The following is a 17365-nucleotide window of genomic DNA, read 5'->3' on the forward strand; positions in this document are numbered from 1 at the left end:
CTGCACCAATGCCACTTCCCGATGCATCACACTCGATCACAAAATTTTTTGAGAAATCAGGAAGTGCTAGAACTGGTGGGCTAGTCATAGCCATTTTAAGTTCTTTGAAAGCTGATTCAGATGTAGGAGTCCATTGAAAAGCCCCCTTCTTGAGCATGTCTATAAGAGGTCTTGCAATCTGCCCATAACCGTGCACAAACTTTTTGTAATATCCAGTGAGGCCAAGGAATCCACGCAAGGATTTCAGTGAAGATGGAAAAGGCCATTGAAGGATCGATTCAATCTTCTTCTGATCAACAGCAACACCGTTAGCAGAAATCACATGTCCCAAATAATCAATTTCACAGCACCCAAAACGGCATTTAGACAACTTCGCATGCAGTTTATGAAGACGAAGGATCTCCAAAGTTTTCTGAAGATGAATGACATGATCTTCCTCCGAACAGCTGTAAACCAGGATATCGTTGAAGAAGACCAGAATGAATTGTCTTAAAAATGGACAAAATATTTCATTCATAAGGCTTTGAAAAGTTGATGGTGTGTTTGTGAGGCCGAAAGGCATAACAAGGAACTCGTAATGGCCGTCATGGGTCCTAAATGCAGTTTTAGGAATGTCTTCGTCGGCTATCCTGATTTGGTGGAAACCTGATCTCAGGTCTAATTTGGAGAAGATGGTTGCCCCATGAGGCTCATCAAGAAGCTCATCAACCACAGGTATACGAAACCGATCCTTGACTGTGACAGCGTTTAAAGCACGATAATCAACACATAATCGCCAAGTGCCATCATGTTTGCGAACTAACAAGACAGGAGATGAGAATGGGCTGCGATTTGGATGAATGATTCCCTCATGGAGCATCTCTTTGACCATGCGTTCAATTTCAGCCTTCTAAAGCATCAGGTACCGGTAGGGTCGAACATTAGTAGGTGATGTGCCTGGAGGAAGTATAATGCGATGATCATGATACCGAGTAGAAGGCAAACCTGATGATGGACAAAACATATCAGAAAAATTATCAATGACTGCCTGGATGGTGGGTGGAACTTGATAAACGTTGTCGATGGCATAAATCTGTGAAACATCTAGAATCAGACTTGGTGGTCGGACCCGAAAAAGTTTCTCCAATTTGTGACATGAGAGGACGGACAGCTCCTTTGTAGGTATACCAGCCAGCCTATATGTTTTCCCTTGGTAACAAAATTCCATGGTCAGTTTGGAGAAATCCCATAAAATGGGACCAAGGGTCTGGAGCCAATGTGCACCCAAAACAGCATCATATCCCCCGAGGGAAAGGAGGTAAAAATCTGAGGTAACTGGAACTCCTTGGATGGCAATAAATATATTTTGACATTGTCCCTCACTATATAAGCGATCTCCATTAGCCACCATGACATCAAAGGAGGTCTTACAAGATATAGGAAGATTGAGCTTTGATGCAACTGAAGGATCCAAGAAGTTATGAGTAGAGCCAGAGTCCAGTAGTATGTAAAGAGGCTTATTGTGATAATAACCAGTGACACGCATAGTCTCGGGGTTCGTAGCACCTGCAATGGCATGAAGAGATATCTCTGGATGTTGAATAGCATTGCTATCAGGAGAGCAGTCCATATCTTCATCACAATAATCATTTCCATCAATAAGGAAGAGAGTAAGAGATTTACATTTGTGGCCAGGTCTGAATTTCTCGTCACAATTGTAGCACAATCCTTTTTCCCGGTGCTCCTTCATCTCTTCAAAAGATATCTTTTTCACCTTTAGGTCTGAAACTGTCTGGGTGGGTGCTTGGGGTCTTGGAAAATTTCTACGATCTCCTGAGGAACTCTTCTCCTGGAGACGAGCGAGACCTATTGCATCTTTTAAAGAAGTAGGGCGGAATGAGTTTACATTTGTCTTGATGTCATCTTTGAGACCACTAATGAAAGTGCGTGTGAGAAATCTATCAAGAAGACCATCGATTCGTTGAGCCAAATTCTCAAACTGACTTTGGTAAGCTGCAACTGTGGAAGTTTGACGAAGTTTTGACAGTTCTCCCTCTGGATCCTCATATTCTGTAGGTCCAAACCGTTTTTCAAGAGCTTGAATAAACGACACCCAATCATTAAGCTCACCTGCATGTTGCAAATATTTGTAATATTGGAGTGTTGCTCCCTTCAAGTGGAACGAAGCATAAAGGAGACGTTGGGCTGGAGGGATCTGATGTAATAGGAAGTATTGATCAGCTAGTAAAGTCCAGCCAGAGGGGTCTTCAGTGCCATCATATTTGAAGAGATCAATCTTTAGCCCCTTTGTCAGTAACCCGCTAGAATTAGAAGCTAGTGAATGCCTTATTGAAGGTCCAACACTGTGTTCTTCTCTCACAGATTTTGGTTCTTTGGTGAGCTTTTCAATGGATAAGGTAAGGGCTGTAATTTGTTGTTGAATATCAGTCACATGGGTGTTGATTTGTTGCAGCATTGAACCTTGCTTGGAAACTGTTTCAGATAAGACATTAAAACGAGTTCCCGGGGCGTCTTCGTTAGCCATATATATAAGAAGGGGAGGGGTCTTGGGTTTTAAGGTTGTTGATGAAAATGGCAGAGGAAGCTTGGCTCTGATACCACTGTTATTAAACCTTAGCTTGAGCAAGCAACTAAATAGAGATAAGAGAATATAAGCTACTTCGAGGGTAACTTGGCCTCCAAAAGACAGTGGTGTTTTCTTGAATGTTTGAATTTGATATCATTTCATTTAAAAAAAGGATTTAAATACAGAAAATCAGAGGAGTTACTTCCTCAGTTTACTCCTATTTGTACTTATAGTTTGTTACTTAACAAACTAGTTATTTTGACTCCTGCTTGTAAGGAATTAGCAACAACAACATTATTTACTATTTCAAACAAAAGACCAAGTAAATGATAACAAAAGACTAGTAAGTAAACCATATCTTCACCCAGACTTCCCCAGCAGTAGACTAGGATCGTAACATCACTCCATATTACTAATGATATTTTCACAAAATGAACCTCAACCTGGGTTAAATTCCGGGAAAGATTTTCCAAGACGGTACATAGTTGGAATATCTGGTAACCACTTTGATAAAAATCTTCTATATCACTTATCAGCATTTGTCTTGATTCAAAATAGACAGAGAAATCCGCGACTCAGACCCAACTCTTGAGAGACTATAAGGATTATAACCAAGTATATTGACAGGTAACTTCTACCATTTATGTAGGGTTGAAAGTCTTGCTATGGTATACCATGAACATACTCTAGTCTGTAATTCATGAAAATTCAGAGAAAATACCATTGCCAAGAAAAGGCCCAAGAAGACTTGTGTTTGGCTTCAGGCTCCACCCTTCTCTTTCCCATAGGTTATTTAATGACCGTGCCTTGAACTTCGTTTGCCTCATAGTTTGGAGTCATCATATTTTGCAATGGCCTTTCCTATTCTTCATCTTTCGTTTTCCTTGCTCATTATGCTACCTCCTTTTGCTGTTTCTCAAACTGGTGGTAATATAACTGTGGGTGCTTCCCTTTCCACTTCTGAAAACACCTCATGGCTCTCACCTTCTGGTGACTTTGCCTTTGGTTTTCATCCACTGTATGGCAACAAATATCGCTTCTTGCTTGCCATATGGTACGATAAAATACCAGAAAAAACCATAGTGTGGTATCGGAAAGGGACGACATTAAGGTCATCACAGGAATAGTGCTCTTGGTTAGCTCTGTATTTGTCAACTTTATATTGATCAGTACATTATGTTTCTGTTCTTCCTTCATTTACCGCAACAAAGTAGCAAATGTTCGAGAAGAAAACAATGTGGAGTCAAACTTGCGTTCATTTACATACAAAGAGCTCACAGAAGCTACAGAAGGCTTCAAGGATGAACTGGGGAGAGGAGCTTTTGGTGGTGTTTACAAGGGTGCGATAAAAACAGGTTTTACTAATTTTATTGCTGTGAAGAAGTTAGATGGCGTGGTTGAACATGGCGAGAAGGAATTCAAAACCGAAGTGACTGTGATCGGTCAGACGCATCACAAGAATTTGGTCCGATTGTTAGGATTTTGTGACGAGGGGCAGCATCGTTTGTTGGTGTATGAGTTCTTGAGTAATGGCACTCTAGCCGATTTTCTTTTTGGAAGCTTAAGGCCTAGTTGGAAGCAAAGAACTCAGATTGCCTTCGGCATTGCAAGAGGACTCTTGTACCTACACGAAGAATGTAGCACCCAAATCATTCACTGTGACATAAAGCCGCAGAACATTCTTATTGATGACTACTACAATGCTCGGATATCAGATTTTGGATTGGCAAAACTTTTGGCGATTAATCAGAGCCAAACCAAAACTGCCATTCGAGGAACAAAAGGATATGTTGCTCCTGAATGGTTTAGGAACACACCAGTCACTGTGAAGGTTGATGTCTATAGCTTTGGTGTCTTGCTGCTAGAGATCATCTGTTGTCGGAGAAGTGTAGATCTGGAGATCAGTGGAACTGGAGCTATATTGATCGACTGGGCTTATGACTGCTATAGGCACGGAACGCTTGACGCTTTGATTGAAGATGACATGGAGGCCATGAATGACGTATCAACACTAGAGAGGGCTATGAAGGTTGCAATTTGGTGCATTCAAGAGGTGCCATCTCTTAGACCCACCATGAGGAAGGTGACACAGATGCTTGAAGGAGTTGTTGAAGTGCCTGCTCCACCGAATCCGTTCCCGTTCAGTGAAATTAGCTGCTCCTGAAAACAACAGTAACTGCCTTAATTTCAACTAGTTATGATTTTTCTGACTCTGGTTGTATCCATACTCATCTAATGATTCATCTGTTGCCAGTATATTCATTTCTCATCCAATTCTACGTGATAGAAGTGCAAAACATTATAGTTTTCTTCAAGGAGCTTTTCATCTTGTCCACAGCTGAGTGTTTATTACAGTTATATGGATTTCGTCAAGATTATTTCTCAAATTTTGCTGCTCTCTGATTGTAAGTTTAAAATGACTTCTCATTTTCTCAGAAGAACATCATCACGGATTAATAGAATTTACAATCATTAGTATGGTTTTCCTCAAGATTAGTGCTCGATTTTTACCACTTCCTGATTGTAAATCGAGGACCATTTCCCTCCTGTTTTCGGAAGAACACAAAGCATTTTGAAGAAAATTATTATGAAAATCGTGGGCTGGTGGTTGCTGATCCTCGAGGCAAAGAGTTTCAGCAAACCTACTGATACATTGTTGCCTACTCACACTACGGAGACAACAAAGAAAGAAATTCGACAGCTAGACGCATAGTTATCACTTAGGTGTTAAATCTTCAAGGTCGCAGATTTTCAAAATATAAAATCTGTCACCATGTGCACCTCCCTCTAGTTATACCCTATGTTGCTGTTTTTCGTTGGCCAGTAAGGATGCTCTCATGCAAGTGAGTTGGAGGTAAGATTGTCAAGATTCTGTTGAATGTTTTGTTGACAGAGAGGGCAGTCTTGCTCGTTGCAAAATATGGTATTTGCCTGCATGCGAACACACACACACACACACACACAAGAGAGCCCACCTTTTTTTTTTTTAATGTCTCGAGCCTGCAGTGCCATTTTAATTCTCTGCCAGGATTAACGAAACTACAGAGAAATTAATAAAAAAACTTTCATATATTCTGAAAAGTCTTTGAATTCAATAATCTAATAAAAAAAACAACACATCAACTACTTATAAAGAGATAAAAATAAACCTAACAAAAAAAAAAAAAAAACTAAAGCTAAGTAAAAAAAACTAATTAACACATGAAATTAACTAGAAAAAAATTAAAATAACATCTTCTAATTAAGTTTAAAAGTTTGAAACATACAAGCTTTTTTCTAAGGATTTATCATGTCTATCAAATCTATAAACATAATAGCAATATATTCCATGCGATGAACATTCAGAAGAAGACATTTTTGTTTTGAAGCTTTGTATTAGATTTGAAGTAGAGATGCTAATATAGTGAAAAAATCCACTGACTCTCTTGTGATGATATATTTGCCTTTTTTCTCTCCATTTTTGTAATGTTTTGAATATAAAGAGTTAGGAAAATACAACAAAGCCCTTGGTGGCTTAAAGAGTGGGTATAATTAAATGAGGGGTATTGTAGTAATTGTATAAAGAGATGATATATATAAATAGGAAGTAAAAAAATGAAAAAAAAAAGAGAAGAGGGATCTGAAAAATTGAAAGAGTAAACCGTGAGAGAGAAAGGAGAAAGAAGAAGAAGAAGAGAAAAGAGGGAAATTAGAAAGGAAATAGAAAGGAGTTGGAGGAAATAAGTAAAAAGGTAAGATTATGTATAAATATATGTTAATTAAGCTTTAATTTCGATTTTGATAAATGTTAGGGTTATGAAATTTGTGTTTTGGGTTTGATTGATGAGTTAATTTGAATGTTATAGAGTTAATTGTTATGGGTATTTGATTATTTGGATGATTTTGAGAGATTGAATTGAAAGATGATGATTTTGAGTTATGATTTTGTTTGAATGGTGAAATTGTGTTAGGAATTTGGAGAGAACAGTAGGTTTCTGTTAAAAATTCTGGGTTGGAGGTTGAAGATGACAAAATTTCGGTTTGGTCCCTCAATTTTGGAAAATTACAGTTTAGTCCCCAAACTTTGGAAAATTTGCAGATTGGTCCCTGGAGCATATTCCGAGATTCTGAACAGAATAACATATGAATTATGGACAGAATTACTGTATAGATAAGAGAATTTAACACTTTCAATTTAGTCCTTCAATTTGACAAAAATTACAATTTAACCCTAAAAATTTGGTAAAATTCCAGAATGGTCCTTGGAGTATAATGAGATGATCTGGACAGAAATGAGGACTAATTATGGTCAGAATTTCAGTATATTCATGGATTTATGATAAATTTCAGTTTGGTCCTCCAATTGGACAAAAATTGCAATTTGACCCTTAAAATAGGATAAATTACAGATTGGTCCCTAGCTGTAATATTAGCCTTTTCAGATTAGTTTGATGAATAATTAAGGGTTATTTAGTGAATTATTGCCAATTTTATTAGTTAAGTTTATTAAATAGGTTAAATGTTCTTTTGAGTCGTTCTTGAATATGTCTCCTTTGTATTCAGATAATCCTGATATTCTACCGACAGGACGTCAGTAGGATTTTCTTCGGTGTCTGCTTTTGGCTTCTGTTTGCTTTTGAGTCAGGTGAGTGGATAATTTTCCATATGCATGAGAAATAGTATAAATATTTGATTTGTTATTATGAATTGAATCATGCTTCTTGATAATATATATGTTGATTATTATCCTTGTTATGATAAAGCATGATCAATTGTTGAATCCGAATTCTTGATATGAACCAGTATATATTTTGAATTGAATTCTGAATTGATAGCTCCTCATTTGATTGATGTCATGAGTTGAGCCTTGAGATATGAATATGTCTGTTTGATTATGATTATGAACCTATGGTATGTCAGTCAGAATACCCATGCTAACAGGGTAGTGTTAGTCTTTGTGCACATCGTATCTGAACCCTAGTTGGTCGGGGGAGTCACCAACCTGTGTGGACTGATCATCCCACAGTACGGAGCCTCATGCTCATTGCATTTTGATTTTCTGACGAACTTTACCATTTGATCTTCTTGTTATGGCCTATTTGAGAAACCTTTCTATAAGAACCTAGAGCCATACTTGTATATATATTTCTCATTGTTTTATTACCTCGTGTGTGTATATTGAACGTTATCTACTCACTGAGTTGTTGAACTCACCATCTCATTATTTATCCTTTTCAGGCTTATAGCTTGATAGCAGGTCATTTTGTTGGACCTTCAGAACCTGCTTTTTGGTTGTAATTTGTACCTTCCTTTTATGTCAAGTTAGTGCTCCAAAACTATGAATTATATTAACTCTTGTATTAAGACAATTCAATTATATTATGAAGTTGATTTTGTTGTTAATGCTGCGTTGAACTCTGATTGAGTTAGGATAAGTTTGTGTGTAAGTTTGGGTTCGCATAGGTATGGAACCTTGGAGGGGAACCTTGCCTATGTGCCGGTCATGGATCCGGGATTCGGGTCGTGACAAACTTGGTATCAGAGCTTTAGGTTAAAGAAACAATAAAATAATTAAATTCGTAATAAGTGGAGCATTAGGATCCGTGTTGTCTTGTTTGTTGCCTTTGAAATTCCGAATTCTCATTAAGCATGTCTTCTTCCTTGTGATAGATATGTTTTCCTATAATTCTATGATAATTATCATGCTATTGTTCTAGCATGACTTGAGTGCTCTCACTTTTATTTTAGGAAATGTCGAGGAATAGACGAATAGCTGATACTGTTAGAGTAGAGGATGATCAGGATGATGTCCCTATTGGGCGGTTGAGAACTGCAAGGCAGAGAAGGAGGCGCGGTGCACCCGTGCCTCAACATGTTGAGGAGGTACCTCCACCAGTGGAGGAAGAGCCTCAGGAGATAGAAGAGGAAGATATTGTTGATGAAACAGGTGTGGGGGTAGCTGACCCTGAACCTGTTACAGAGTTTCAGCAACTTAGCCAGGTTGTGCGGACCTGGATAGAGTTTTCTATGGAGAGAGATAGAAGGAGGGATAGAGATGTACCCTCGACATCCCACACTGTTCAGGGAGTTAATGTGCCGTTGAATGACTTCATGAAGTTGGCACCTCCTATTTTTACTGGGATGGATAGTTCAGAGGATCCTCAGAGGTTCTTAGATGATATTTGGCGACGGTGTGAAGCTTTGGGATGTACAGACCACCGAGCTGTGAGTTTGGCATCGTTCAGGTTGGAAGGAGATGTGGCAATCTCTTGGTTTGAGTCTAGGAAAAGAGCAAGACCAGTAGAGGCTCAGTGGACATGGAAGGAGTTTAGCTCCATGTTCTTAGACAGGTTTCTCCCTCAGAGCGTCAGGGATGCTCGACTTTATGAGTTTGAGAGGCTATCTCAGGGGAGCATGACAGTGGATGAGTATGATCTGAAGTTTACTCAGCTGTCTAGGTATGCAGAGCATCTTCTACCCACTGAGGAGTGGAGGGTGAAGAGGTTTATTAGAGGACTCAAATCCTCTATGTATATGGTGATGGTGTCACAGGTGTTTCCATCATACTCCTCAGCTGTTGATAGCGCCAGGTTGATAGAGGCGCGAGAATTAGAGCCAGTCTAAGAGGCCTAGAGAAGAGGGTCAGTCTTTTAGGCAACAGGGATTAAGTGCAGGTCCGTCTAGGGGACGAAGCGGCCGTCAGGGCTCATGGGTTCAGAGGAGGTTTAGACAGAGACCGTCAGTTAGTGGCTCAGGCGGTCAGAGTGGCAGTAGTGGTACTCAGAGTTTAGTTCAAACTGCACCTCGTAGTTCATTTATTACACCTAGTGATAGTTCTTCATGTCAGCACTGTGGAGGAAGTCATACTAGTGCAGAGTGCTACAGAAGGACCGGGGCTTGTTTTAGTTGTGGCCAGATAGGTCATAAGATCAGAGAGTGCCCGAGGAGACAGTTGTCAGCTTCAGGGTTATCTGCTTCAGTCCAACATCCTATTCAGGCACCATCGACGAGCCAGTCTGTGGCTCATGGGGGTAGAGGTTTTGGTGGCCGTGGTCAGAGAGGCCGGGGTGCAGGTGATAGAGGTCAGATACAGCAGGGTCAGGGGCATGCTAGAGTTTTTGCCTTGACTCAGCAGGATGCTCAGGCATCCAACACAGTTGTTTCAGGTATTCTTCCTGTTTGCTCTTTTGAAGCAAAAGTGTTGTTTGATACGGGTGCAACCCATTCATTTATGTCCCCATATTTTGCCATGAGGTTAGATAAACAACCAACCTTGTTAAAATCCCCCATTTCAGTCTCCACTCCCTTAGATGAATTAATATTAGTGAAGTATGTGTATCTGGATTGTGAAATAGAGATTGGAGATAAAAATTTTATGGGAGACTTAAATGTCTTAGATATGGTTGATTTTGATGTGATTTTGGGAATGGATTGGTTGGCAAAGCATAGGGCTTCGGTAAATTGTTGGGGTAAGAAAATAATATTTGATCTAGATGAAGAAGTTGGGTTGGTATTTCAAGGAGATAAGATTGGGTCTCCATCAATTATGTTGTCGGCTATCTCGAGGAAAATGGCCAGAAAAGGGGTACAGTGCTACCTAGCATATATAATGGATGTAGAGAAAGAAGTTTCCCAGTTAGACCAAGTCCCTATAGTTAGGGAGTTTATTGATGTCTTTCCCGATGACTTACCTGGATTGCCTCCGTATAGGGAGATTGAGTTTTGTATTGATTTGGTTCCGGGTACCGAACCAATATCAATGGCACCATATAGAATGGCGCCAGCAGAATTGAGGGAGCTAAAGGAGCAACTGCAGGATTTGTTAGATAAAAAGTTCATCCGACCAAGTGTGTCCCCTTGGGGAGCCCCAGTGTTGTTTGTGAAGAAGAAAGATGGGTCATTGAGGTTGTGTATAGATTATAGGCAACTGAATCGGGTGACTGTTCGAAATAGATACCCACTCCCTCGCATTGATGATTTGTTTGACCAGTTGCAGGGAGCTCAATTCTTTTCTAAGATCGATCTTCGATCTGGGTATCATCAGTTGAGGATTAGGGAGTCAGACATTTTGAAGACAGCTTTTAGAACTCGGTATGGTCATTATGAGTTCTTAGTGATGTCTTTTGGGTTGACGAATGCACCAGCAGCTTTTATGGATTTGATGAATAGAGTGTTTGGCCAGTTTATTGATCAATTTGTGATAGTTTTTATTGATGATATTTTGGTGTATTCGAGGTCTAGAGAGGAGCATGAGCAGCACTTGAGAATGGTGCTTCAAACTCTGCGAGACCATCAGCTGTATGGCAAGTTCTCAAAGAGTGAGTTTTGGTTGGAGAGTGTAGCATTTCTTGGGCATGTAGTGTCAAGGAATGGGATTGAGGTTGATCCTCAAAAGATTGAAGCAGTTAAGCAGTGGCTTAGGCCTACTTCGGCGACAGAGATTAGAAGTTTCTTAGGTTTGGCCGGCTATTATCGGAGGTTTGTGGAGAACTTTTCTCGGATTTCTGCACCATTGACTAAGTTAACGCAGAAAAATGTTAAGTTTCAGTGGTCTGAAGCTTGTGAGAAAAGTTTCTTGGAGTTGAAAGAGAGATTGACTACAGCGCCTGTTCTAGCAGTACCATCAGGTTCTGGTGGTTACACAGTGTATTGTGATGCTTCGAGAGTGGGGTTAGGATGTGTTCTAATGCAGCATGGCAAGGTTATTGCCTATGCTTCACGGCAGCTGAAGAAGCATGAACAGAACTATCCTACACATGATTTAGAGATGACGGCTGTAATTTTTGCCTTGAAGATTTGGAGGCACTACTTGTATGGTGAAACTTGTGAGATCTTCACAGATCACAAGAGTTTGAAATACATCTTTCAGCAGAGGGATCTAAACCTGAGGCAGAGGAGATGGATGGAATTGCTGAAGGATTATGATTGTACCATACATTACCACCCGGGTAAGGCAAATGTAGTTGCCGATGCTTTGAGTAGAAAATCATCAGGGAGCTTAGCTCATATTCAGGAGGTACGAAGACCTCTGATTAGAGAGCTGCATGAGTTGGTGGATGAAGGAGTCAGATTTGATCTTAGTGAAGCTGGAGCAATGATTGCTCATTTTCAGGTTAAGTCAGATTTGTTTGATAAGATAAAAGCAGCTCAGAAGAAAGATGATTCACTACTCAGGATTAGAAATGAGGTTGAGCAGGGTAAGGCTGCAGGTTTTGTGATAGGTGATGATGATGTGCTGAGATATAAGGATAGGCTTTGTGTACCTGATGTAGATGATCTGAGGAGAGAATTGATGGTAGAGGCACATCAGACAGTTTACACAGTGCATCCAGGTTCCACCAAGATGTATAAAGACCTTAAGGTGTGTTATTGGTGGAATAGGATGAAGGCTGATGTAGCAGACTTTGTTTCTAGGTGTTTGACCTGTCAGAGGGTAAAGGGTGAACACCAGAAACCTCCTGGATTGTTGCAACCATTGTTGATTCCAGAATGGAAGTGGGAAAGGATCACAATGGACTTTGTGACAGGATTGCCTAGGAGTCAGGAGGGTTATGATTCAATATGGGTGATTGTTGACAGGTTGACAAAATCAGCCCATTTTCTGCCAGTTAGGATTACTTATGGATATGCAAAGTTGGCAGAATTATTTATTAGTGAGATTGTACGGTTGCATGGAGTGCCAATCTCGATAGTGTCTGATAGAGGTCCACAGTTTACATCGCGGTTTTGGGTGAAATTCCAAGAAGCTATGGGTACTAAAGTGCAGTTGAGTACAGCTTTTCACCCTCAGACAGATGGTCAATCTGAGAGGACTATTCAGATCTTGGAGGATATGCTAAGGGCTTGTGTCATGGATTTTGGAGTTGGTTGGAGTAAGTTCCTACCATTAGTGGAATTTGCTTACAACAACAGTTATCAGACTAGCATAGAGATGGCACCTTATGAGGCTTTGTATGGTCGGAAGTGTAGATCACCGGTTTGTTGGTTTGAGGTTGGTGAGAAGAGGCTAATGGGACCAGAGTTGATTCAGATTACCTCAGAGAAGATAGAGGTAATTAGAAATAAGCTTCAAACAGCTCAGAGCAGACAAAAGAGTTACGCAGATAAAAGAAGGCGTGACTTAGAGTTTTCAGTGGGTGACTGTGTGTTCTTAAAAGTATCACCGACAAAAGGAGTATTCAGGTTTGGGAAGAAAGGCAAGTTGAGTCCTCGGTTCATTGGACCGTATGAGATTCTGGAGAGAGTTGGGGCAGTTGCTTATAGGTTAGCATTACCACCAAACTTGTCCGCTATTCATCCGGTATTTCATGTTTCAATGCTAAGAAAGTATATGTCAGATCCATCGCATGTATTAGAGGTTTATCCCATTGAATTGAGGGATGATATGGTTTATGAGGTGCAAACAGAAGCTATAGTCGACCAACAAGTGAGGAAGCTTAGGTCAAAGGATATAGCTTCAGTAAAAGTGAAATGGAAAGGTCATTCACGTGAGGAAGCGACATGGGAGCTCGAGGATAAGATGCGTGAGGAGTACCCTCATCTTTTCGATAATCTCGGTAAGTATTCAATCTTTTCTATTAAGTTTCGAGGACGAAACTTTTATAAGGTGGGGAGATTGTAATGTTTTGAATATAAAGAGTTAGGAAAATACAACAAAGCCCTTGGTGGCTTAAAGAGTGGGTATAATTAAATGAGGGGTATTGTAGTAATTGTATAAAGAGATGATATATATAAATAGGAAGTAAAAAAATGAAAAAAAAAAGAGAAGAGGGATCTGAAAAATTGAAAGAGTAAACCGTGAGAGAGAAAGGAGAAAGAAGAAGAAGAAGAGAAAAGAGGGAAATTAGAAAGGAAATAGAAAGGAGTTGGAGGAAATAAGTAAAAAGGTAAGATTATGTATAAATATATGTTAATTAAGCTTTAATTTCGATTTTGATAAATGTTAGGGTTATGAAATTTGTGTTTTGGGTTTGATTGATGAGTTAATTTGAATGTTATAGAGTTAATTGTTATGGGTATTTGATTATTTGGATGATTTTGAGAGATTGAATTGAAAGATGATGATTTTGAGTTATGATTTTGTTTGAATGGTGAAATTGTGTTAGGAATTTGGAGAGAACAGTAGGTTTCTGTTAAAAATTCTGGGTTGGAGGTTGAAGATGACAAAATTTCGGTTTGGTCCCTCAATTTTGGAAAATTACAGTTTAGTCCCCAAACTTTGGAAAATTTGCAGATTGGTCCCTGGAGCATATTCCGAGATTCTGAACAGAATAACATATGAATTATGGACAGAATTACTGTATAGATAAGAGAATTTAACACTTTCAATTTAGTCCTTCAATTTGACAAAAATTACAATTTAACCCTAAAAATTTGGTAAAATTCCAGAATGGTCCTTGGAGTATAATGAGATGATCTGGACAGAAATGAGGACTAATTATGGTCAGAATTTCAGTATATTCATGGATTTATGATAAATTTCAGTTTGGTCCTCCAATTGGACAAAAATTGCAATTTGACCCTTAAAATAGGATAAATTACAGATTGGTCCCTAGCTGTAATATTAGCCTTTTCAGATTAGTTTGATGAATAATTAAGGGTTATTTAGTGAATTATTGCCAATTTTATTAGTTAAGTTTATTAAATAGGTTAAATGTTCTTTTGAGTCGTTCTTGAATATGTCTCCTTTGTATTCAGATAATCCTGATATTCTACCGACAGGACGTCAGTAGGATTTTCTTCGGTGTCTGCTTTTGGCTTCTGTTTGCTTTTGAGTCAGGTGAGTGGATAATTTTCCATATGCATGAGAAATAGTATAAATATTTGATTTGTTATTATGAATTGAATCATGCTTCTTGATAATATATATGTTGATTATTATCCTTGTTATGATAAAGCATGATCAATTGTTGAATCCGAATTCTTGATATGAACCAGTATATATTTTGAATTGAATTCTGAATTGATAGCTCCTCATTTGATTGATGTCATGAGTTGAGCCTTGAGATATGAATATGTCTGTTTGATTATGATTATGAACCTATGGTATGTCAGTCAGAATACCCATGCTAACAGGGTAGTGTTAGTCTTTGTGCACATCGTATCTGAACCCTAGTTGGTCGGGGGAGTCACCAACCTGTGTGGACTGATCATCCCACAGTACGGAGCCTCATGCTCATTGCATTTTGATTTTCTGACGAACTTTACCATTTGATCTTCTTGTTATGGCCTATTTGAGAAACCTTTCTATAAGAACCTAGAGCCATACTTGTATATATATTTCTCATTGTTTTATTACCTCGTGTGTGTATATTGAACGTTATCTACTCACTGAGTTGTTGAACTCACCATCTCATTATTTATCCTTTTCAGGCTTATAGCTTGATAGCAGGTCATTTTGTTGGACCTTCAGAACCTGCTTTTTGGTTGTAATTTGTACCTTCCTTTTATGTCAAGTTAGTGCTCCAAAACTATGAATTATATTAACTCTTGTATTAAGACAATTCAATTATATTATGAAGTTGATTTTGTTGTTAATGCTGCGTTGAACTCTGATTGAGTTAGGATAAGTTTGTGTGTAAGTTTGGGTTCGCATAGGTATGGAACCTTGGAGGGGAACCTTGCCTATGTGCCGGTCATGGATCCGGGATTCGGGTCGTGACAATTTTTTTTAAAGAATAAAAAATCATAAACATTATCGTTTTCGTCAAGAAGAGTGGTACTGCACCTTGCCACTGCTTGGAATTGGCCGTGCCAGGCCATGTTAGTACTTTGGTATACAAAAAGAAGATTGAGTACTTGATTTCCATTGATTTTTTTAAGCTTTTACTAAACCAATTCCTCATTGGTTAGTGGTTATATGTTAATATTGAATAAGTTTTGTAAATAATCATGAAAGACCTATCACTGATTTGTTAGTAAATATACTTGTAGTGAATCAGTTAATTATATATAATATTAATTTTATTGATGTAAAATATATTTATTATTAATAATTTTTTTTTAATATTTAATATTTATTGATATTTGATTAATGAATCTAATATTTAATTAATGAATTAAAAATAAAAAGAAAATTCATAAACTAAAAATAATTTATAAAAAAAATTATTAATTTTTTATTATATCAAATTATTATTACTGAATTTTTTTTTTTATTACTAAATGTTTCTAGTCAAAGAGAGTGATTCAGGATGGCTTGAAAGCAAACAGATGTCATGCATCACATGCAAGTCTTTGTTTGGTTGTCAAGACTTGATAAAGGGCAGGGCCCATTTTGCAATTTTTAAGTCTTTGGATCCATTCAATTATTGCCCTGGTCCCAAGCCTCTGTTGAATAAATGACTTCCACCGTTTCAAACACCAATAATTATGTGGTTCTTGTTCAATATTCTACCTTTTTTTCATCGAAATTTACCATTTCAATAACTACAATAACATGGACTTGGTCCACCATATGTAACATTGCCTCCTTGTAAGGGCAAAGACTTCTGGAATGCAGCTGTTGGGATTTGAAAAGTCTTTGTGTCCAAACCTTGAATGAAATTTGTGGTCTGGAAGCAAGAAAATTGGTTTCCTAATACTTTAGTTTGACTTGAAAACTCTGGCTTGCCCTTGTGATGGACCATTTTTGTGCTTAAATATGTTCTTTAATCCTTTGTTACAAGTATGTGAGTTCAAAGATCCTAGGAATGGCTACTGCTATTTTTACTTTGATGTTCCTAGTAACGATGGTACTGTTACAGCTTATGGCTGTTGCTCAAACTAATGGAAGTATGCCCGTGGGTGCATTTATCACTGCAACTGATGATGCTCCTTCATGGCTTTCTTCCTCTGGAGAATTTGCTTTTGGATTTCAGCCCTTGGAATACAAGGATCATTTCTTGCTGTCTATTTGGTATGCCAAGATTCCTGAGAAGACCATAGTTTGGTATGCAAATGGAGATAATCCTGCACCAAGGGAGTCTAAGGTCGAGCTGAGGGGTGATAGTGGGCTGGTGCTTACTGATCCTCAAGGCAACCTAATATGGTCATCTGGTAGCCTTCAAGTGGAACGAAGCATAAAGGAGACGTTGGGCTGGAGGGATCTGATGTAATAGGAAGTATTGATCAGCTAGTAAAGTCCAGCCAGAGGGGTCTTCAGTGCCATCATATTTGAAGAGATCAATCTTTAGCCCCTTTGTCAGTAACCCGCTAGAATTAGAAGCTAGTGAATGCCTTATTGAAGGTCCAACACTGTGTTCTTCTCTCACAGATTTTGGTTCTTTGGTGAGCTTTTCAATGGATAAGGTAAGGGCTGTAATTTGTTGTTGAATATCAGTCACATGGGTGTTGATTTGTTGCAGCATTGAACCTTGCTTGGAAACTGTTTCAGATAAGACATTAAAACGAGTTCCCGGGGCGTCTTCGTTAGCCATATATATAAGAAGGGGAGGGGTCTTGGGTTTTAAGGTTGTTGATGAAAATGGCAGAGGAAGCTTGGCTCTGATACCACTGTTATTAAACCTTAGCTTGAGCAAGCAACTAAATAGAGATAAGAGAATATAAGCTACTTCGAGGGTAACTTGGCCTCCAAAAGACAGTGGTGTTTTCTTGAATGTTTGAATTTGATATCATTTCATTTAAAAAAAGGATTTAAATACAGAAAATCAGAGGAGTTACTTCCTCAGTTTACTCCTATTTGTACTTATAGTTTGTTACTTAACAAACTAGTTATTTTGACTCCTGCTTGTAAGGAATTAGCAACAACAACATTATTTACTATTTCAAACAAAAGACCAAGTAAATGATAACAAAAGACTAGTAAGTAAACCATATCTT

General features: G+C 38.5%; 2 protein-coding genes and 1 long non-coding RNA gene across 3 annotated transcripts; all 3 read left to right on the forward strand.

Annotated features, from left to right (window-relative positions):
• The first annotated feature begins 3417 nt into the window (after window positions 1-3417).
• On the forward strand, window positions 3418-4953 carry LOC18097251 (G-type lectin S-receptor-like serine/threonine-protein kinase LECRK4). Its single transcript, XM_024592685.2, has 2 exons — window positions 3418-3584; window positions 3638-4953. The coding sequence occupies exons 1-2, from the start codon at window positions 3418-3420 to the stop codon at window positions 4728-4730; spliced, it is 1260 nt and encodes a 419-aa protein (XP_024448453.1). The 3' UTR covers window positions 4731-4953.
• A 1079-nt stretch (window positions 4954-6032) lies between these two features.
• On the forward strand, window positions 6033-7948 carry LOC127904855 (uncharacterized). The gene is made up of 3 exons (XR_008058285.1): window positions 6033-6297; window positions 7109-7190; window positions 7784-7948. It is a non-coding gene; the product is annotated as an uncharacterized LOC127904855 (long non-coding RNA).
• An 8027-nt stretch (window positions 7949-15975) lies between these two features.
• Window positions 15976-17222, forward strand: LOC18097252 (G-type lectin S-receptor-like serine/threonine-protein kinase RLK1). Its single transcript, XM_024592691.2, has one exon. It carries the CDS (start codon window positions 16237-16239, stop codon window positions 16639-16641), a length of 405 nt encoding a protein of 134 aa, XP_024448459.1. The 5' UTR covers window positions 15976-16236; the 3' UTR covers window positions 16642-17222.
• The last annotated feature ends 143 nt before the right edge of the window (window positions 17223-17365 follow it).

The sequence above is a fragment of the Populus trichocarpa genome, unplaced genomic scaffold, assembly GCF_000002775.5.
Source record: "Populus trichocarpa isolate Nisqually-1 unplaced genomic scaffold, P.trichocarpa_v4.1 scaffold_104, whole genome shotgun sequence".
Classification (NCBI taxonomy): Eukaryota; Viridiplantae; Streptophyta; class Magnoliopsida; order Malpighiales; family Salicaceae; genus Populus; species Populus trichocarpa.

Excerpts from the sequence above, each read along its gene's own strand:
- LOC18097252 (XM_024592691.2), top strand. The coding sequence starts at position 16,237 with ATGGCTACTGCTATTTTTACTTTGATGTTCCTAGTAACGATGGTACTG.
- LOC18097251 (XM_024592685.2), top strand. The coding sequence starts at position 3,418 with ATGGCCTTTCCTATTCTTCATCTTTCGTTTTCCTTGCTCATTATGCTA. Across the intron at positions 3,585-3,637 it reads GCCTTTGGTTTTCATCCACT|AAAAAACCATAGTGTGGTAT; the intron begins GTATGGCAACAA and ends ATAAAATACCAG.